Source organism: Anser cygnoides, chromosome 1 (genome assembly GCF_040182565.1).
Source record: "Anser cygnoides isolate HZ-2024a breed goose chromosome 1, Taihu_goose_T2T_genome, whole genome shotgun sequence".
In the NCBI taxonomy this organism is placed as follows: domain Eukaryota; kingdom Metazoa; phylum Chordata; class Aves; order Anseriformes; family Anatidae; genus Anser; species Anser cygnoides.
The window spans coordinates 142091173-142114656 of NC_089873.1; the positions used below are offsets into that span (position 1 = coordinate 142091173).

A 23484-nucleotide genomic window follows, 5' to 3' on the forward strand; every position below is an offset into this window, starting at 1 on the left:
AAACAAAATACTATAATAAAGCAACAGCAAGAAAATCGCCCAATGATGCATAAACAACATGATAAGAAAATAGACACTGTCACAAAATATAATACATTTCATTTCAGACATATTCAATAGCACTTCCTGTTTTATGGAAAAATTAAGATGTGTTAAAAAAGATTTGAGAATTTGCCACCAGAAGTAGAGAACTTTCAAAATTCTGAGCTCATTATTTATTTTTATTTAAGGATGAAGCAAACTTTCACATTCAGCATTGGTATGAAGATTTTTAGAATATACTGCTAGAACAATACACACAAGTCCCAACAAACACGCACTGTTCAAGTCCTCTTTGGTTACAGCAAACATTTCGTGTCAACACGCAGGCTTTTTGTTAAACTGAAATGTATTATTTGCAAATTTAAGCAAATTCAATTCATTCTTCTTTTTTCGCTTTTCTTTCTTCTTTCTTTTTCTTTCAGTTTCTGACTTTGCATTAAGTCAGAAGTAGCAGGGTTGCCACTACAGTGCAACTGCTCTTTGCTCTCTGAATATGCTCACCTGAATGATTTTTTTTTTTAAACTATGAATAATCATATAGCAACTAATTGCTGTCAGAAGTCACTTGAGGTCTATAGCCCGTTGGAACTGACAAAAGCTCCTTTGGCCCCATCCATGACCTGATGATCCTTTTGCAATTTGCAGAAAAATAAAGTCCTCGTTTCCATACTGTTTTCTAAACAAAGGCTAATCCTAGTAATAAAGCCTATCACTTTATCACTTCTTTTTTTTTTAACAAAAAGTAGGTTTATTACATCTTGATATTTTTAATCTTGTATTCCTGTAATCCTTTCTATTCACATAAAGACATAAAAGTCCAAATTGTTTAAGAATCTTGAGCTTTTACCTTCTGTAACATTTGGTAGGGGAGCACCTAGTTACTGACTTTTTTATGATCTTATACAGAAACGTTAACATCATTGCAACTAAGGAATTACACATGAGGACACAGCCCTCTGCACAGCATATCCACTTCCAGGAAGAACCTAGTTTCACCTATTTTATATTAATTTAACCTTTCAATCTTGTCTTCTGATTTACAGGGTACTAGTTTTACAGACTAAGATCACATTTCTCAAACTTCTTTGTGATGATCTTCTAAAAAATGTGCATGGCAATATGACTGCAAAACAACATATCACTCTTTTATATCTTCTGGGATGATGAGATGATCATCTTCTCTCATCTGGGAATAGTGTACAATGTACCTTTTAATAACTGCATAATGAGGAAATGTACAATATCATTAAGTCTGATCCCGCTGTCTTTATTACTTGCAAGTAGTCCCATTAACACTGGTGACTGCTGAAATGACTTCCGTGGCTGAGTAAGAGTGCCATAAATAAAGAATGAAGGATCAGGACCTACAAATTAAAATCAAGTCACCTTCATTGAAGAATAAAGTATTGTTTCTTTTGAGGAAGGGAATACAGTAAGAAGGATGAACTGTTTAAACAAATAAAAAAAAAGCAAAAGCAAAAAGTGAATAATTTACTGATTTAAATAGGAATTATTTATATATTGCCAAAGACAGAGGCAGGGATTTTCCAGTTGGTTTCTAGGAGAGAATTCTACATTCCCTCCTGGCATTTAAAGTTGGCGAATATATAACAGTGACAAGTATTACGATATAAAGAGCTGAAATTTTGAGCAAGATTAAGCAACAATAACTATCACCAAACAGTATTCATTCATATTAAAAAGCTCTTTAAGTATAAAATCAGTGCAGTTGTAGTAAAATTCTCAAAAGTTGAACATACCTCAAGTGTATATGTATATCAGAGAGACACGAAAAATACATATCTTCATACACAGATATCACAACACTGCTGTATCTCCTGGCGTCACTATCCTCTTTTAGCCAAATTAAGGAGTAGGTCAGGTTTTAAGGGGGAAAAAAAGAAAAACTCTTTCAAGCATAATCTTCACACAGTTCAGCAACAATACATTCAAATTCTAACACCTGAATATAGACGCCTTTATAAAGCTTCATATTGTTATATTATATCCCCTTTTTCAGTTATATCACTTTTTAAATTAAGGCACTTTTAAAAATAAGCACAGTGTCAGTACATTCAACAGAACCTGCATTTTTCTCTGTTTACTGAGATGGGCTGTATCATACAAAAATAAAAGAGATGGGAGAGAGGAGGGAAGGGAGGCCATCTAGACTGATTTCTTCCTGCTGAACAACATTAAGAGTGTCCAAAAGCCCATGAAAGCATTTGTCAAATAGATTTAATGAAATTAAGCATTCAGCAGGGAAAAATGATAATGAAATTAAAATTAAACTTGAACTCTAACTCTCCAGATCATGTGCAGGGTCTTCACAGGCCATTGTGAATATAGCATTAAAAGTCCTTGAATGAAGAATTCCTAGAAAACAAAACAGAACAAAACCAAGTCTAATTTGTTTAATGTTTGGTGAATATAGAAATACTTCCTGATGTTTCCATGTGCAAAAATTTAAGATTTCTGAAAGCAATATAAGCAGGCCTTCCAGTCTCTTCAGCAGTCAATCCAGATGATTCGAAGAATTAGACTGTATTGTGCAAAAAGTGTTATAATGCTCTCTGAAGAGAAAGACAATCTTGGCACTCCTATCATCTACAAAAGTTGTACAGGAAGTCTTTTCAATCATGTCTGCAAGACAAAATACAAGGCATGTTCATTTCACTGTACTGAGACAAGGAATCTGGGGCAATTAAAGATGAGAGAATGAAGAAAAGTTACTGTCCAGTTTACTTCTGATAGCACCTTCTCAATAAATAAAAAGGTGATTGCCTGACTCATCTTCCACCACGGTCTGTGTGCTGAAATAACACACAAAAATACTGTAGAGGAGGAAGGGTGTCAACAGTGATTCCAGCACTGCTGTCTCAGTATGCTTCATGCACCGCAGAGGCAGACATTAGATGTGTAAGACGCCTTTCCACCAGTAAGTCATTGTCTTCTACAGTATCTTTTTGAATCCCTGGTAACTTTTCTTCAAGCATCAAAAAGTGAAATTTCACCTCCTAGAAGTCTACTTCTGGTATTGCACTCCTTCAAATCCAACAGGAACTTACAGCTAGATCACATTTCATCAACTCGTATATACATTTAAATTGCCTTAATTAATTCTGTGATTCTGCTGATGATTACACCCAAATATTTGCATTAATATAATCTCTGTCAGGTTGTACCTTACATTGTCTTTTCTTTCTTTCATTCTGGTCTCAACAATTTTTTTTCTGAATCTTTCTAGATTTTGCTGGGAGGGAAATGATTTCATCATCTATAAATATTTCAGTAACTTCTACTGTTCTGTCTTCTTGATGCAAACTCTTAAGTTCTTAACATCAAATGTATAAAGAGCTTTAGTATTTTGGACATTAGAGCACTCACCCAGACATAGGTAAAACAAATACAAATTACCTATATAAAAAGACAGATTGAGATTTAGACCTCTTTACCTCAGGAGAGTCTTATCAAACAGGCTATTTTGTTCATCACTGTATCAATATACAGACCATTTATTAAAACGAATTAATCTGGAACAACCCTAGTTCTCCTCACTTGTCCAAGAAATTATAAAAAAGAACAGGTTAAGTAAAAATTTATGAGTGATATTAGTATCTTGGGCACTCAAAAATTAAAAATAATTTAGTAGAAAAAAATGGAAGTTCATTTACATTCAAAAGCTACATTGAATTAATGGAGAAAGTTTTAGCTTAGACCAGGTGAAGATCTTAAGCAAACAAAGTATTTGTACTTGCTTCACATCATTTATTTTTAGTCTTTATTTAAACTCCTTGTTCCATAGGAATTACAAAAGCAGATCATGCCACATCAGGCTAGTACTGAGAAAAACAATACAAAAAGCAAACAAGAAAGGAGTTGAATTCATAATCTAGTTTGTAGAAGATTAGTCTTGATATGAAATTTAAACAGTTTTTAATTTAAACCAATTTATTTAGTTTACTAATTAGAAAGGAATATTATCACCCTGATAAGGGGTCGATACAAATAGAAACAGCACCATAATCACCTCTATCAATACAATGATCTAACCCTCTTTTCTTTAGACTATCAAAAATAGAAGAAAATGTTATGGTAATAAAAAATAAATTAAATTGTTCTAAATGATACAGAGCTTTTTCCAACAAATTTAAAACCTATGCTGTATTCTGAGTCGGGAGAAGTGGACATGGTTCTATCAGAGGAATGAAGACTCCCTATACTTGCTACCAAGAGTTACCAAATAACAAGCTTGCACTGCTGTGTTTTCCAGCTAAGGGCACTAGGACCATCTCCTTGACCCAAAGAAACCTGCCTTGTATTACTAGGACTTCAGTACTTAGAGGAGTCCATGATAACAAAGATGAATCAATTATCTGAGGTACCAAAACAGTTAACAAAATTCATCTTAGAAGTACACAACTACCTCAAAAGCAGAAATAATTCCCTGTAAATCTTGAATTGAGAATTTTTCCCTCTCCACTGGCAATTATTTTTAATGCATGCTGCCACCTATCTCCATAAAAATTGTGATGCAACAAGTAAGCAGCTACCAAATAGGAAATCAAGCTCAGACTGAATCTGACGGGAGTAGCTGTATATGAGGGAAGTTCCTTTCAGTGACTGCTAAAAGGAAAATTGGCTTTGTTCCTCTGTAGTGTTACATGTGTTTGAAGACTTTTAGAATGCATTTATGTTTCTTGGAAAAAATGCTCACAGATATATACATATAAGGAGTAAAAACGATTCTGAAAGCTACTACAAGAAGAAAGGCTGGATTGTTATGAGCTTTTATGTAGGAAATATGAAAATATTTATAGCTGCACAAAATGATGGCAAGTCAAGTGGAGATTTTATGTAACATTATTACTATTATTGTTTCAAGAATTTATGGCTATAGCATCCTGGTGCAAGTAGTTGCTATCAACAATATAGTTTTGACATAGCTGAATAAAACAAAATAAAAGGAGTACCATCAAAAGAGTATGGTCCTGAATCTTGTAACTTTTTTTGAGCAGTGTAATTCTGTGGAATTGAGCCAATATTTCAAGAAGAAATATCAGAGTCTAACATTTTTTTTTTCAGTGTTTGGAACTTAAATGTTGTTGAACTGCTTACCCTTCCAGGGACCAATCCGGAGATCGATGGTGTGTACGTTCAGGTGATGGTGTTCTTAACGTAGAGCTTAACTGATAGGGGATTGTACGATTTTGGCGTCGAAGCTCCTGTACAGCACGTTCCCTAGATAAAAATCATTTTAGACACAGGCTAAGCACTTTTCAAAAATCATCAGTTATCTTATAGTCATTACCATTTCCTTTGCCATCTTTTTTTTTTTTTAAATGATTTAATGGTATTCATAATATACGCTGAAAGACAGATTAGCAAATCTCTTTCTGCATAGTGTGTTTGCAACTACTGACTTACAGACTGCATAACGCAACCTAACTTTGTTCTTTCCAGAACAATTCAGGTGATTGTGTTTGTAATTCCCTTGAAGTTGAAGAGAATTTTTTTTCAAGAATGGTAACAAAGGATCTGTGCCTCCGAAAGAGGCTCACTAATATTTATGGTGCTAACAAATTGTAAATTAAATCTTAATGTTACTGCAACTGTAAATAACCATGTGAGTAACGAATTATCCTTAACTAGGAGAAGAGCTTAAGTACCCAGGCTGATTCAACGTTTTGCCATTGAACACCTCAAGAAGCAACATTTGTAATCCCCACCAGGGAATACCCAAACATTACAAAATGGATGAATTCAGGCAGAGTGAATGGAGAAAGAAGAGTAGAAAGTGAGTAGAGTTTAAAGAAGACTGAGTTTCTTTTGAAACAAACGTACTGCTACATTAGTATACAATATTGCTTGTTTTACGCAGCTGACGAAGCACGCAATGCCACCTTAACTGACTCGCACATCTAACACCAAAGTTCTGCATCTTTTGCCATGACTTCAGGATAAAGGAGAATCCAGTTTGAAATTGAAACATACATTGTGATATTTAAGAAATTCATCTTTAAAAAGACATACATAATCTCAAGTGTAGAGGTTTTCCCTTCAAAGCCCTCATCCTTACTTAGGAGAGAACAATATCAACAAAGTAATTTGCCACAATTAAACAGGAGACCTCATTCTCAACCTATGCTATAATCACATCACTCTGCTTCTTCTAGTCATCTCCTTTATGTACCCAAAATAATGCTTGGCACTGTAGTATTTTTATCCTCAATACATCCATGAAATAGAGAAATACTGCTATTTTTGCTTCACAGATAAGAAACTATTTAAGACGCCAAAACAAGAGAGCTAAACTAACTCATAAAGCAGGCCAGAGACTATTCTCTGGTCCTGCAGCTAAATTAGTTTAACAGTATGTACAGGCTGTTCCATATACCTCCTCACAACCCACTCCCATTAAATAAAAAATAAAATTTCCTCCATATTGTCATTTGGGAACCATCCCTGGCACCTTCTGTGTCCCGAGCAGTACCTGGAAGAAGGCAGGTTGGTACGGGCTTAAATTCTTCCAGAGTATCTATTAACGCTTAAATTGTATGTACCCCTCAAGTCAATACTCTGATCTGTTTTAGTCCTCTACTGCAGATGTTGCCAAAAGATCGTGTTCACATCACAGAACTAGTAGTCTATAAATTACTCATTTAGCCAACTAATCACTTAGACTCTCACCATAACTCAAGGAAAATGAGTGCAGACAGACAAGCATTTCCAGGAAAGTGATCCACCCCATCCTAAAACAGGCCATTCCAGAGGGCAGCTCATGTCAGTATTTCATTCTATTGGCAGACAAGGAATTTAGACAGAATGCATGTTTCACACAAAGTTCAGTGACATGAGTAGCCTCTGAACACACAGGAGATGTACAGCAAAGCAAACACAATCTTTGCTGTTTATCCTTCTAATTAGTTTAAATCTTAGTACTATATTGTATTTCACCCCAGTTAGGTGGAGGCAGCACAATACAAAATCGTGTACTTGCCTTTCAAACCGCTCAGTCCCCAGCTGTCTTTTGGTGATGTCCAGTTCTGACTCTAGCTGCGCTGTTGTATTTCTGAGCTGAGTAAAATCTCGGCTCTGCACAGCACTGTAAAGCCAATACGCTTTAATTAGACAGCAGCCATAACCCTCCAAGTATGGTACCAAATGCAATTAAGCAAAATGAAAAGAAGAGCTACACCATGCAGCTGACTCTGTTTTGGAGTAAAATATAAGACTACATGGAAATGTCCTTCAGGTTATAGCTGAAGAATTAAAAGTAGGTTTTTGGTATATTCTGCTATTAAGGTATCCAAGGTAAAAATGGAGCTAAATATAAACCATCTGTTCATAATTGGGAAGAATTAAAAAAAAAAAAAAAGTACAATATTCTCCTGGTCATTTACTCACAGCTTATTTTCCACTAAAGAAAGCTGTTCCTTGAGAAGCTGAATTTCAGAGTCTTTTTCTTGCTTTGCTATCTGTGACCGAAATTCTCTCTCACAATTGGACGCAAGCAAAGATTCCAGGTTTTTCAGAGATACTCTTTCATTTCCCAGTTGTTCTCTCAGCAGCTCTATTTCAGAATAGGAAGACTCACACTCACTCTGCAACTAAACAAAGATTTTAGAGTTTTAGGTGTATGTCTGTTAACCTTACTGGCCATCTGCTAGGGTAGCCTTTTTTTAAAAATAAATAAATAAATAAATTCTAGTATCAATGACCCAGAAACACTCTTACTCCAAGGTGGTTGATAACTGTTTTATTTGACCTCAATCAAAACCCTGGGTCAGATTTATAAATTCACCCAATGTATATATCTGAACATAAGCATATTTAATACAAACGACAAACTACTATGAAATATATGGATCAATGGACACACTCTTCATGTGAAAAACACAATTATCAAAGAGAAGGAGGGAAGATTTACATTTTGTTGAGGGAAGGAATTCTGATTTAACTATTTTCATGCAGGAGGTGACATCCAGATGTCATTTAACCAAACAATATCTGCATCTCCAGCAGAGTGAGATGACACTTATTTTACTTAACAGAGCATCAAGAATAAATTTAGGAGGGAGGAAGGGAAAATGAACAAAATCCAAAACAAGAGATTAAGCATCTAGATACCCCCAGAGGAACCTACAAAAGAAGAATACCCATAAAACCTTGTATGTTTCACTGAAAAGGCAACATATACACACACACACACACAAAATAAATAAATCCCAGAGAAGGTGTATCAGGAAAATCTGTATCGAGTTAGCTAACGAAAGATGCAGAAAATTACCTGGTTTAATGCTAGTAAGTAAACTAGATGCTTCATCTTTTCATTTTAATATATCTAACCGAGTCCACTTTGGATATTGTAAACACTTTTGTCTGTATTTTCTTCAACCCTATTTTACATTATGCTCAATAATGCTCACCCAATGGTTGTGGAATATCTAGGAGCTGAGACTCCTCAACAAACACCCCAAATCTCCAACACATTCCTCAGAATTTTCAGAGGATAACCCTTTTTGTGTTCAAACCAGAACAATACTGAGAAAACTCCAGTAATAGGCCAACAGAAGAAAAAGCATTTTTCATTTCACTAAACAAAATCCAAATTATATGGTTTTAACAAATTAAAATGAAAGTTTTCCGTATTCTGAAGATCCAAATTTCCACTAGCTGTCAATCCAAATCTAGTTCCCTTGCCTATAAACTGTTTTTTTTGTAAAAATCAAGGCCAACAGAAACTGTTTTTCAAGGAAAAATAAGGAGAAATTATTAAAGAGAGATTGTAAATTCCTAGAACAGCCAAGCACTTTAATGTCTGTGTCGTTTCTTTGCTAATAAACTACTCCAGCTATTCTGCTTACTAAGTGATTGGATGTAAAATCCAAGACATCTGTTGAGAAAACAATCAGTAATTTTAAGTCCTTACTTTTCGGTATTCAAAGTAAAATCTTGCAAAAGAGTGAGCTTTTCAGATAGCATACAGCATCTACCCTCTGAGGAGAAAGTTCCGGAAGTATGCCAAATTAAACATCAAAAAAATAAAAATAAAAAATGAGACAATAATGATGAATAGGGATTTCTTTGATCATTCTAGATCTCTAAGTAGTTTGACATTCCTTAAGTGTAACAACAATATCAAATTATTTTTCTAATATATTTCACATACCCTTTCTGCCTTCTCTGCTGTGGAAGTTAACTGCTGATTTAATAGTTCTTTGCCTGCATCTAATTTAATGCAAAGTTCTTGTGTAGATGTGAGGTTTGCAAGTATAGAGACTCTCTCCTGATGTATGTTTTGAAGCTCTCCTTCCATTTTCACAAGAGACTTGCATAAAGTAGAAATCTGAGACTGGTATGCTTCTTCTGTTGCTAAATGCTACAATAAAGCAATATCAGATAATCAAAACTGTACTGCAAAGAAATTATAAAAATGCTTTCAAAATCCTACAAAAACATTTCTACAAAGCTGTGGTGAACTTTAAGAGGCAGCAGTAGTTTATTCTGGAATAAACTTTAAAGTTATTTATTTAAATAAATCCTGTATATAAAATAACTAGAAAAAAAATATTCTTGCTTCTGTTAGCAAAACCAGCTACTGACATTTTAAATTCTCTTCCTAAGATTCAACTCTTTCTACAGAGCTAATAAGTTTCAAAATTCTGTCACGGGCTCCATTTCAGATTAGACCTTCTTATTTTTACAATAAAATGTATTCTTGCATGCAGAAAATTGGCGAATGCTGAAATACTGTCAGTCATATTTATACTGCTGTCACTCATAAACTCAGGCATAATGAAGAGATGACAGAAGCCACACTAAAAAGTAGTCCACAAACCAGCAGCAGCAGTTCTGACTAGAGACTTCTAGAATTTTATGTATTTTAAATTAACGTAACCAATTTTTTCCTGTTTGAAAAATGCCTGTACTTTGCCCAGTCATACCTGACTCGTATTTCCAGTCACTTTTAAACATTTAATATTCAGTGGGTGGCAGAAAGAGTGTGGAAGGTTGACAAAAGTAAGGGGAGATGTAAAGCACTGACTTCCTGGAAAGATTTCTTACGACTGAGATGAAAAGAGATGATTTGTAGGGGGAGTACATCACATTAATTCTAGCTCTGTCTTGCCTAAAAAAAAGCACAAGGGCACTACTAAGCACATTAAGATCTCTTAATAAAAATTAGTTATTTAAGATACATGCCTTACAAACCTGAACATGATATCCATCTGGAATTCTGACTCCATTTGTTGACACAGTTTTCATGAAGAAGTCTGTTTATTCCTATAATTAATATAAGGCATGTGGGAAGGAGGAAGAAGGATGAAATCTCTACCTGTTTGAGTGCACAAACTAGGACCACCAACCAGTTTTGTTATATTAAAAAAATATCAAAATCTGACACACAGATGTCCTGTGCTCGTTTGCTAATGCTGTGTTCTCTCATCCCTCTTCATGAACAGTTGCAGATCAGTTCCTCTTGAATATGTAATGTGCACAGGCAGTCCTCAGTAGCCTATGTGATATTTAGGAAGCAGAGATCATCTGCAGCAAAAACTGAAGCAACCTCAAACCAGAAGATAGTTTATATGTTCAATACTTTATATGTTCATAATGTATTTTCAAAGCCATGCTGTGCACTTCCCCTTATGTTCTTCACAATTTCAAGTAGGAAAAGGATCTTTGGGACACCTAAAGCACTGGAAAGAAGGTTGAAAAGCTGGAAGAAAGAAAAGCAGGGACAGGAATGTAACAGGTGACAAAGCACTAGACATGTTTCAGGTATGCTGTGGAGTTCTGTGGGAGTTTATATCTTCAGCTGATTCCAAATGTGCGAGCTGTTTTATAACTTTTTTCCTTGAAATACGCTTTTTTTTATTTTTAAAGATTTTTTCCCAAGTGTGACTAATGGAAGTCTAATTATGTTATTAAGTAAATTCAAACTCCATACAATTCATTGCAGCAACTATCTCTAAAATATGAGTTAAATGTGTTATTACGCATAATTTCAAACAGCTGCAAGCTTAAAAATATTGCCAGATCATTTCAAGAGTGAACTACAGAAATAATGATTTCAACTTACTTGCTCTATCTCTGTTTCAAGGTACTTCATTTTCTCTTTCAGTCTGCGGTTCTCAGATTCTGCACTGATTAGTGCCAGTCTAACAGAGCTACAATCTGTTTCTGCTTGACGGCATTTTGTTTCCCAGCTTTCTCCTTGTTCACGTGCTTGGTGGTAATTCTCCAAAAGCTCGCAGTTCTCCCTCTCCTAACACATAAAGCTCGTTTTATAACTTCCAGCAAGTTTCACAAACTGAGATATTTCATGGTCTACAGATATTACAGAAAATTCTCTTTCTATAGAGAATTTTGCCATTTACCAAAAAACACTAGGACACTTCTTAGGAAACAGTGTTTTGTTTCAGATGATCGTTATTTTGATGCTCAAGAGACATCTGTTAAAAATGGCAAAATTAATATTAAAAATATGAGGCATAGCAATATATTGTAGATTTTATTTATTATTTATTACTGTTAATGCTATACGGTAAGACAAAAGAGTCACGAGTTCCTGTATAATTCACTGAACTTTTAAATTTAATAAACACAGAGACACACATATATAAAACAGTGCAATATACTTCATTACTTGTATACTGGAAAATCAGCTAAGAAAATGTGTTCAAACTATTAAAAACATATTAACAAAATCCAAGTAAGTTCTGGCTAGGAAGAAAATTCTTCCATGGAAACACGGTTATGATTTCAATTTTAGTTAAAGGAACAACTTTTACTAACAGGTTTAATCCACATACTCACTTTAGACTTCAGTTCTCCCTTCAGCCTGACTATGTGTGTATTTGAATCCTGGGCTTTCAGCTTCATGTCATCAAGCTGATTCTGGTAGTTTTCTATTTTTTTATACAGTGCCTGTAAAGAAAGATTGCTTTCTTTTATGAAGTTAAAGTATACTATTTGTACCTTAACAAAAAATCAATGTGTATCTAGAGCCTATGGCTTTATTAAGTAACTTTTTAAAGGCTATACAAAATCTAAACCATGTGGATTTCTACAAACAAAATGTTGCATGTATCAAAAATATTTACCTTCTTTGACTTAAAAACAATACTAAATCTTAATATGAAGAAAAAAGTAAATCAGGAAATATTGTGATTAGCTAGAACAGGACAGATGTTTTATTCAGCAGCTAGGTGGTCAGTAAAATAGCCTACCGCATTTAAGGGGCTCCCCCTTTTTTACATGCCATAACCCCTTAAAATTCCACTTCTGAAAATGCAGAAGACTGAAAAAACTAAAACAAACAAAAAACCTGAGTGTTTATGTTCTAATCAGGAAAAATACAGCCACAAGTATTAGGAGAATGCATACAGAAGTTCTGGCAACTATTGCTTGTGAAACAGAAAAGAATGAAAAAAATCGCATAAAGGTTTCTGAACAAGGCAGTTCTAGAAGCTCTCCCTTCCTTACAAAGTTACTATGAGAACACTCAGCTGCAAGAAGCAGTATGTGTGAAAAACAAAACAAAACAAAAACAACAAAAACAAACAAAACGAACAAACAAAAAAACTCTAGGCTATAGAGAAACCCATGTTCCTGTTGTGAAAGGGCTGTGAGTTGCTGAGAAAGGTGCTCTGCAATTCTGTGAACTTTTCCAGCAAGCCCAAGTGAAGATAGGAGAATGCTAATTAAAACACTTTGAATTTCACCTATATTAACAGAAAAACCTTGAGGAACTAATGCATATTATAGAGGCAAGACCATTAAAAAGGAGTTAATCATGTGATGCTAAGATGTTTGTTTCTAAGCTCTACAAGCATCCAGGCACATTGCAAAGAAAACCATGAAGCTTTTAACAGTAGCTAGAAGGAACAGGTGGCTTTATTTTGTGCCAGCTGACCGTATCAGTAACGAAATGGATTCTGAGAGAAGGTTCAGAATAGTGATTCATTGGCATGATCACTTTCAGCAATCCGTGTTTCTGTTGACACTCGCTACCTACCTTTGGTGATTAAAGCATTTCTAGAAGAGGAGAAAGTCAGGAGGTAGGAAAGTATGTTCAAAGATTAAGATATTCTAAGCAATTGAACAAGGGAGGAGAAAAAGCAAACATCAGAAAACCTAAATGAAGGCAGAAGCTTTAGCAAAAAGAAGAAAAAGCAGAGCATTACACAGTGATGACCCACTACAGATACTGAGGTTAATTTCTAGCTTCTTGGAAAACACATTGATGCATGAACATTATGTGTGCATGAGATTACACTTTAGTCTAGGTATGTTAACTAATTTCATTAACAACTGTATACAAATATGTAACACATTAGGTAACATGAGTTATAATCAAGTATTTCCAAAAGCCCCTTTAAAGAGCCATAAGTACAATCCTATTAATAAAGCTGTGAAATTTAATAACTTTAATGTGTTAAGATTATTAGTAAATCAAAGGTTTTGATACAAGCTTTTATGTAAGCTTGTAAGTGCTCTGGGACAGCCGCAGCACAGTATAACAAATATCCACTGTGCCCTTTATAGTACTTTTCCACGGGAGGAGTGGTTATAACTGCCACAATGTTTTACATGAAAAGAAAGAAAAGCATTAATTAGTTGTTTCTGGAGATAAACAGCAAAACCATTACACAAGAATAGCTAGTCTTCTTTATACAAGTGACCTAAGCAATAAGTGAAAAAACTCAGTCTGAAAAACAAGCTTAAAAATTCATTTGCAGCTTTATCTTTCATAAGGGCCCACTAATTCCAAGCACTACAAGAAAAACACCCAATTTGCCTTTTTAGTCAAGAGTTCTTTATACAAATATACCTGATTTTCTTGCTCAATATTAGAAAGATGCTTTTGTAACCTGTCATTCTCCTGAGCTAATGATTCTCTGTTCTTGTTAGTCTGTGCAAGTTCTTTGTTGGTGTCTTGTAGCTGTTGACGCAAACTGGTGATATCTTTCTCACTGATACAGAGCGCTTCAGCAGATTTTCTATGCAGCAAATAATAAATATTTCAGGTATCACAATACTGCCCAACCTATTAAAAATGATAGCTTTTCCAATGGTTAAGTTTGCAAGTCATGAAACAAAGCTGTAACATTTTAATATTTAATAGAGCAAAAAAAAATGATGTATACATTAGCACATACTATGATTCACTTTCTGAGTTAATGTTAAACATTAATCAAAATTTAATAATGATCTTGAAATATTATCCTTACTTTGTGGAACGCTCCAGCTCAGCAATCAGAGTCTTGAAATCTGAAATGGTTTTCTCCTTAAAAAGAAATACAAAATCAATATAAACGCCTCACTGCTATAATTTCCTTTTATTCAGTCAGCTGATTAATTTAACTGTTTAATGTAAAATGGATTCTGGTTTCCAAAGTTTCATCACGTACTGTTTAGACAAAAATCTTCTGCAGAATATAACCATTTTAATTAAAATTTTTAATCCTTTGTGGTTCTGAAGGTAGCGTTTGGCTCACACGCCCAAATGTAAATGATGTCTTCTATCTATTAGATAAGTCATCACAGTTTTTCTACAGTTAATAAACTACCAGAGTCTGGTAGGTTTTAATTGATAAAATGAGAACTCTGCCACTGTATTTCCATTTAAACAAACAAACAAACAAAAACTAAGACAAATTATATCATTTCACTCCATTATCTTTGGATACAGATATTAAAAGGAGTATAAATAGGCTAAGGAAATGTTTTCCACTGGAAACACAAGAGACATGAGAGACAGACATCTCTTCTCTAAAACAGACACCATTTTACAGTTTACAGTTCTTAAAATGTGTAGCCATTGCTTATGGCAAGATAATTATAGTCTGCCCTGCAATATCCTTTCTTTGATATTTTGTTAAAATCAATGCAAATTCTTGAGTTAACAATCACAACAGTTATGAAGTACCTTATTTAGTTTATCCTAAATCTATCCATTATCCAGTTATCTATTCAGATAACTTAAGCAGAAGTGAGATGTTTCTGAACTAAACAGCTATAACAACTATACAGATTGAAATCATACTATGCAACAAACTGATGCAATTTACTTAGGTAAACTAGTACTTTAAGTTGCAAAGGATATCATTCAGATGCAACATCAATGATGAGAAAAGCAATATTAATTGGCACTGTATCTTTAACATCAATGAGCCCCAAGAAAGAATTCAGGCTAAATTTTATGATAAACAAAATATTTGGTTGACTAATTTACCTTTCTCCACTTTAGGAAAGTAATTAAAGTCTCCTCTCTTGATAGGTATAAACTATGCAAAACACCAAACACTGCTCAAACTCACTGCTATTAACTAACACAAGTTTTATTTTTGCCTTGAAACTTAAGCAGAACTAGATCAGTACTGAGTAGTTATTTGTAAATATCAAATAAGATAGGTGTGATGACCCAACAGATCCTTCCTCTGTTTCATCTCTTGTGATTCCATAACCCATTCTGACTATTTACATGTTAGAACGTACTTTAATTGTCAGGTTTTCCTCAAAAGTGACAATCTTCTCTCTTTCTTCTTCCACACACTCTTGCAAAGTTTCCTTCTCTTTACCAAGTCGCACAATTGTTTCTTTCAAAGCACAGATCTTCTCTTGCTGTACAAGACTTTGTTTTGAAAAGTTATCTGAACACAATCAGAAAGGTCTCATTTTTATTAATTCAACCCATTCAAGACAAAAATTCTTTTGATACACTTGAGAAGTGAAAGAACATGGCAAAAGCTCCCCTTCAAGAAAATACCAAAGCATGCACGTTTTCAGAAACACAAATAATCCCACTGATACTTGTAGAACTGCATTCTTCTTTCAAGGCCTTAAATTGCATGGCTTAAAAAAGGAAAAAAAAATATCTTTAAATAGCAAATGTTGGGATCATTCAAAGTAGCTTTATTAGGTATTATAACAATAAATGGCTTAAATAGAATTACAATAGATAGGAGCCATGTGTAGGCTGCAGCCTGGAGTGACTGACATGAAGTAAGAGAGATGGATATCCTGATATTAGACAGTCTTTGTGAAACAGTCCTTGATTTAAAATAACTTTATGTACATGTGTATAAAGTGACTACTTAAAAAAATCAACATCACTTAAAAATGCAAAGATAATGATGAGGGAAACAATTAATATACTTATTACAAAATCAGGTTTGAGAAGAGATCCATGTTCATTCAGCTAACAAAGTGCTACACGTTACCTTTAAGAGGTAAGAGAATCAGTTCTTCTATGAGGTATACACACTGCATTCACAGGGGAGAACTACGAACTAAGAACTTCTTACATTGAATTTTACTTCTCATAAAAAGCGTGCAGGTTGCAAATTACTCATTAAATATCAGCATAGTTGGGCAAATTGAATGCTACTTTTAAAGTAGTTCCAGGAGATAAAACAACAGAACTAAAATGATCTGTGGCTCAGTCTTTCAGGGACATTATACCTACCATATATTCACATTCCAGTTTTTCCACGGATCCTCTCCCTATTTTAATACACAGGATGAAAGACACTCAAATTTCCACAATGTATTTGGGATGTATGGCTTAAAAACTACTAAGACAGTGTTCAAACCTTGCTCTAATGAAAATTCTGGTGGAGCAGCTAATTCTGGAAACCATTTCCAGGCATATGAAGGACAAGAAAATCTTCAGGAGTAGTCAGCATGAATTTATCGAGAGTACGTCATGCTTGATGAACTTGATAAAGCTTCTACAATGAAATGACTGGCCTGGTAGGTGAGGAGAGAGGTGGATATTGTCTACCTGCACTTCATTAGGGCCATTGACACTGTCCCCCGTAAAATCTTCATGGACGAACTGATGATGTATAGGCTGGATGGGAAGATCATGAGGTGAATTGAAAACTGGCTGAATGGCCAGGCCCAGAGCGTGGTGATCAGTGGCACAAAGTCTAGCTAGAGGCCGGTAACTAGCACTGTACCCCAGAGTCGATACTGGGTCCAGACTTGTTTAACAGCTTCATTAATGACCTGGGTGATGGGGCAGAGTATGCCCTCAGCAAGCATGCAGACAACACAAAACTGGGGGGATTTGTGGATACACCAGAAGGTAATGTTGCCATCCAGTAGGAGCTGGACAGGTTGGAGAAATGGGCTGACAGGAACCTCATGAAGTTCAACAAGGGCAATTGCAAAGTATCTCAGGCTGCATTAGGCAGAGCACTGCCAGCAGGTGGAGAGAAGAGATCCTTCCAGCACAGGTGAAACACAGATGGAGCACTGCATCCAGTTCTTGTCTCCCCAAGACAAGACAGACAGGGATCTATGGGGAAGTCTAATGAAGGGACACAAAGACGAAGGAAGGTCATGGAATGGAACAGACTGAAGAAAAATCATGGAGCAGATCTTCCTGGAAACTATTCTAAGGCACATGGAAAATAAGGAGGTGATTGGTGACAGCCAACATAGCTTCAGTATGGGCAGATTGTGCCTGACAAATCTGGTGGCCTTCTACAAAGGGGTTACAGCATTGGTAGATAAGAGCAACTGACATCGTCTACTTGGGCTTGTGCAAAGCATTTGACACTGTCCCCCATGATATCCTTGTCTCTAAAATGGAAAGACATGGATCTGATGGATGGACCACTCAGTGGATAAGGAATTGGCTGGATGATGGCACTCAAAGAGTTGCTGTCAATGGCTCAATGTCCAGGTGGAGATCAGTAATGAGTGGACCTCAGGGGTCACTGTTAGGACCAGCACTATTTAACATCTTTGTCCGTGACATGAACAGTGGGATCGAGTGCACCCTCAGCAAGTTTGCCAATGACACCAAGCTGTGTGGTGCGGTTGACTCACTGGAGGGAAGGGATGCCATCTGGAGGGACCTGGAGAGGCTCCAAGTAGGCCTGTGCAAACCTCAAGGAGCTCAATGTGGGCAAGTGCAAGGTCCTGCACCTAGGCTGGGACAATCCCAAGCACACATACAGGCTGGGTGGAGAATGAATTAGGATCAGCTCTGAGGAGAAGAACCTGGGGGTGTTGGTCGATGAGAAGCTCAACATGAGCCAGCAATGTGCGCTTGCTGCCCAGAAAGCCAACCATATCTTGGGCTGCATCAAAAGAAGCGTGGCCAGGAGGGTGAGGGAGGTGATTTTCAAACACATAGGCAGCAGGCTCTTCTCAGTGGTACCCAGTGGGCACAAACCGGCACACAAGAGGCTCCCTCTGAGCACCAGGCAGCACTTTTGTGCTATGCAGGTAACTGAGCACTGGCACAGATTGCCCGGAGAGGTGGTGAAGTCTCTCTCCTTGGAGATCATCAAAAGCTTCCTGGACATGGTCCTGTGCAATGTGCTCCAGGTAGCCCTGCTTGAGCAGGGAGTTGGACCGGATGACCCCCAGAGGACCCTTCCAACCCTCAACCATTCTGAGATTCTAAGCAAAGTTTTTTTTTTAACACCATTTCACAGAGAATGAATGGAGGCCCAAAGATGAACGCACAATGCTACCTGAGTATTTTGAATGCCTGAATTATGACCTGAATTTTCAGTATAGAGTACAACATGTTCAATAAAAACAATCATGGATTCCTTCCATGGCTGTGAAATCATTACCTGATATCTCAAATCGGGTACTCTGAGAATAGGTTGTATGTATAGTTAGTGAGCAATTCTGAGAAGTTTGATTGTGCATCACCCCAGAATTCTAAGGTACAGACAGCAATAGTACAAACTACAGCATAACAATATTTAACAGTCTTAATAGCATGTGCTTCTTTCTGCAATTACCTGCATTATTTCCTGTATTTTCATCTAAGGAGAAGATCTGATAGACAAGCTTGCTTCACTAGACAACACTGATTTACTCCCTACAAAACTCTGCAAAAGTTGCAGCAAGGCTCCGAGAGAAAAACACCATATGATAGTGTAATTAAAGACAATACCATAACTTAAAAAACCACCAGGGTTTATTGATTAAGCAGTACAGACAACCTTATGTATGGCACTCCCAACCTTTTAGTCATAGTCTCTGTACCATGTTACCAAATCTGTGTGAAAAGTGAAAAGCAGGATTTGGATTCCTATCATGTGTCACATGACATAGAAGACAAACCAGCAGGGTATATATTGCCATTTTCTCTGTGGAAGAGCACTGGGAAGAGATGCTTTGCCAAGTGTATTATTTTGCTGACCAGCAAAGGTAACACGAGGTTTGCGAATTCTGAGCTCTATTCCAGACTCCAAAAGGCAAAAAGGTTCTCTAGTGGGCACACACATACTTTCTTTCCATCCCCTCCAATTCTACCTTTCCAAGAAGAAGATACTATTAGCTGCTACTCCTTTCTCTTCACTTTGGTCAGCCCTAAGTCTTAAGGTTTTTCATCCTAAACTCCTTCTTTACCAAACCTAAGCTCCTAAATCCACATTTTCTGACTCAATCTCCTTTTACTTCCAATCTTTCTCCTGCTTTCAGATTTATTTGTATGTCCTAAATCTTCTTTATGTATGGCTGCTCACTGGTTCTATTTCCTGTGCGAGTCCAATAGCTGCAAGTCCTACCTATCATCTCTGAACCAGTCATACAATTTTAAGGTTCCTCCTAGTCTCTTTAACCACTTAGATACTAGGTCTGTTCACTTACGTCTCCAATCCTTCTTTATTAACTCCCTTTATTATTTTTCAGTCTGACTTCTTGCATAGCTCCAGCTTTTCCTGGTGCCACATCCACACTCTGGTTCTCCACTCCCTTGCTCCCAGTCTGTTTCCTACTTAAAAGTCTCCTCTGACAACCCATCCTCCTTGTTGTAAATTATTGTCCAGCATAATATCCCAACTTTTCAATTTGTCTCTCAGCTCTTTATTACCTTTACTTTTCCCTGTTTCATAAGGAATATGCTGTCTTATCCAAACTGTAGTCTCAGTATACATTCCTTATTGATTCTGCAGTTAAAAGTCTCTCAGCTCAGTACCTTCTCTCTCCACGCCTACACTGTAGTTTCTTTCCTTCTAGTCAGCATCTTCCTCTGTTATCCCTGTGGTGACAGGATAATCAAGAGCACAAGAAAGGCAGTCTCCATTAATTTCAGGCTTCTTTGCCTGGACTTGCCTCACAGTAATGAAAACATCTCTTTGAATCCAGGCTGCAACACGCTGATGCCAGATTCTGAAAAGTCTCTATTCAGCTTTCAAAAACTTCCATTTTTCTGAGGCTTAAAATATGCTTAATTCAGACATTTTCTGGGAATGATCTAAAGCATGCAACGACACACAGACTGACACTGCTATCAAACATTAAGTCCGTACTTCACTATACCGGGGTCTAGGACTTTTTGAACAAAATATGTAGATTACAGCATGGACAAAATATCTTTTCTAGCCTTCTCAGGAGTGGCTTAAACACCTTAGCCAAAGCATTCAAAAATTTAGGTTCACTTTGCTTATTCGAGTGAAATGCTTAAACCCAAATAACTGGAGTTTAAAAGTTTCAAGTAATGGAAATATAGATATTTTACCGAATAAAGAAATTTTTGATATTTGTTATTTTTTAGATATTTTATGGAATAAAGAAATATTTAATGGAAATAAACGTATTTTAATAGTATAAGACAACACTAACATTAGATGTCATTAGCTGTAGCTTAGTTTTATTTTCTCTTCGCAAATTCACTACTGCAATTAACAATACATCCTTTCAATTGCATCTGTAGGAAATAATAAAAGACTTATAACACGATACAGTTGTATTTCTGGAAATGATAACATATTCATTGGCACACTAGGAATAATTAATGTGTCCACCTCTTTACTCCCATAACATGAAAAAGGTGCAACATAGAATATAGGATATACTCTATAAAGGATGTTTTCCTGATTATGTCATCTTCCACTGATGCTGAGAGGTGCAACCACCACCTTAGTGGTTCACAAATTTAATGGATAGGCTCAGACACTGCACATTGGCATCAACATACGTCGTTCAGAAAACAGTACATGCAGCAGCCAAAACTTAGTTGCAAGAGCTTTATTTGTAACATTTTAAAATGCAAAAACCTTCCAACGATGCAAGAAAAGATGTTTTGCACAAAAAAATTAAAACTATCGGAAGTATATTTATTTGCATTCACCACTCTTCTTGCAACCCATAAGAAACAAAAGAAAAAGTAGCAATATAACAGTTATCCTACAGAATTTTATTAGAAAATATCTATCTACCACTCACCAATTTTCTCACCCAAAAGTCTAATTTTCTCTTCTGAAAGTTGCATTTCATATTTTTTCTTAATAAGGCTTCTCTGAGTCTCTGAAAGACTCTGTTCTGTCTCTTCATTCAATAAGCTGGAAAAGCAGAAGCATTAAACAGGAGAATTCAGATATTTATATATATATTTTTTTCCTTTCTGAAATGCTACTAAACTTGCCAAAGTTAAGAAAAAGCAAGATTCTTCTGTATATTTTAGACTATTCAGGATATTTTATAAATGTTAACCTTAATCTCTGGACATTAGAGTCTGAATACCCCTATAAAAAAAAAAATCACAGGAAAGTAAGAACTTTTTACAACAGGGGGAACTAAAAATTTGTCAAAATTATTAAAATAAAAATCTTTACTTAGGATACAAATTGGAATGCTTGACCTATTTTAAGTTACACCCAAGTCATGTGTTCAAATCACATAATATTAATGTTCATTAATGTTCATAAGTGAAGAAACTGAAGAGAACTGTTAACATGGTTTTGGGGGAGAAGAAAAAAACATTTTAGTAGTGGCAACTAATCTTCAAGAACTCAAGTTTTTACAATATTCATAAATCTGACATCTTATAAAGCAGCAGTAACGCAGGACAAGATTTGTCAAAGGAGTTCACATTATTTTAGAAACCACAGTATCCTTAGAAAGGTGTAGTGGGCCGGCACGATATAGCACGCTAACACCCATCGTTCCCAACAATCAAAATCCAACAAAAAAAAAAAAAAAAACCTACAACAGCTATGCATCAACTATACCAGTCACTTTTAAGGACACATGGGTTTAGGAAACTATTTGCCCAACTAAATTACGTTTTATGAAATACAAAAGAAAGAACCATAGTATCTTCTCCTGCAGTCTGTTCACTCTGCAGCCTAGTTCAGTCTGTGATCTAGCCCTTCTTACCTCTCTGCAGAAACTTCACACGTGCTTGATCTTCCCCTCCAGTCACTAAATTATCCTTTTTATCGTGTACTCACTGCCCTATGCTTTCTTCCCTAACAGCTTCACTTGAGTCTATCTAGTGCCAGTGTATGTTTCTGAGCACGGTTAGGAACTCCAGTTGAGCAGCAGGCCAAAAACTCAACGCAAGGCTTCAGTTTTATTTCTGCTCTTGAAAAGAATGCAAGACTAAGAAAAGGGTGTTTGAAACTGAGCATGTGACACCCATAAGCTTGAAAGTGTTTGCCTCTGTAAAAACAACAACTAGAAATGAAAATGATTTATTAATATGCAATCCATAAAAAAAAAAAAATCACACTGCAGCTTCTAACAGAAAGCTCCTAATCTAAGTCAGAGTGAAGTTTGCTTTTTTACTGAAGATGGTTTTCAGCATATCGTAATACCATCAGGCCAACATTTTACATATAAATAAGCAGTGAGGAAAACCATTTCATTGCAAAAAGAAGAAAAGGCTCACAAGAACAACTGTCATAGATTCTTTTCCCTTTGAGCTAAGTAACAGGAAAACCAACAGACATAGGCCAACATTACTTATCAAACTAATGCAATTATATACTTTTGCTTACCTAAGTGAAACATATTCAGCTTTCTGGTGGCTCAGCTCATTTTCAGATTCCAGGGCTCTTCTTGCCAGTATTTTCATCTCGGTTTCCAGAGAATTTATGTTCTCTTTCATTAGTGCCATTTTGGACATCTGTTCTAACCGTTCACTATCTAACTATAAATATAATTAAGCGTGAATTAAACATGAAAAACCAAAAAAAAATCTGATTTACATATATTTCATTTTTTTTTCTCTTATTTATTCAAATTCAAATCTGTATTTAACACAAATCTTTTACCAAAAGAGAAATCTCCAAGTACATTGTTTACTCAGGGCTTCCAGCTTACTAAAGATAGTTGACAAAGAGCTGAAATGTGATTCTTGCTACCTTTGATGTACAATTTCCCGTCTTTCAGATCCCTAGGAACATTTTGATTTATTAATGTAAATTTGGGGTTGGTAATTATGTCCTAGGGCAAAAATGTTTGGCACTGATCAACATTAAACTTTTCAGTGCAAAATTAGGTAACAGAAGACACTATTATAGTTGTATGGAGGCAGAAATCACTGCTGAAGATACAACAACACCACTGCTGCGTTTAGGCCTCTATTAAGTCATACAGCTATGCTGATAACTGGATAGAGAAGTCACGGCAAAACACTTCCATTAAGCACCATATGTCCAAGCGATTACC

General features: G+C 35.8%; 1 protein-coding gene across 12 annotated transcripts in view; it reads right to left on the reverse strand.

The window, feature by feature from the left end:
- Positions 1-200: 200 nt before the first annotated feature.
- Positions 201-23484, reverse strand: part of TSGA10 (testis specific 10) — a 36288-nt gene continuing 13004 nt past the window's right edge. For 9 of the 12 annotated variants that reach the window (XM_066983868.1, XM_066983880.1, XM_066983886.1 and 6 more), the window contains 12 exons: positions 22812-22963; positions 21256-21371; positions 15550-15704; positions 14283-14338; positions 13883-14051; positions 11866-11976; positions 11129-11314; positions 9215-9424; positions 7450-7652; positions 7043-7147; positions 5161-5283; positions 201-2418 (listed from right to left, as the gene is read on the reverse strand). In XM_066983868.1, coding sequence (XP_066839969.1) covers positions 2394-2418; positions 5161-5283; positions 7043-7147; positions 7450-7652; positions 9215-9424; positions 11129-11314; positions 11866-11976; positions 13883-14051; positions 14283-14338; positions 15550-15704; positions 21256-21371; positions 22812-22963 — 1611 coding nt within the window. In that variant the 3' untranslated portion in view covers positions 201-2393. Of the gene's footprint in view, positions 2686-5160; positions 5284-7042; positions 7148-7449; positions 7653-9214; positions 9425-11128; positions 11315-11865; positions 11977-13882; positions 14052-14282; positions 14339-15549; positions 15705-21255; positions 21372-22811; positions 22964-23484 lie in introns of all 12 variants that reach the window. The other 3 variants (XR_010826721.1, XM_066983912.1, XM_066983920.1) reach the window with 3 other exon arrangements.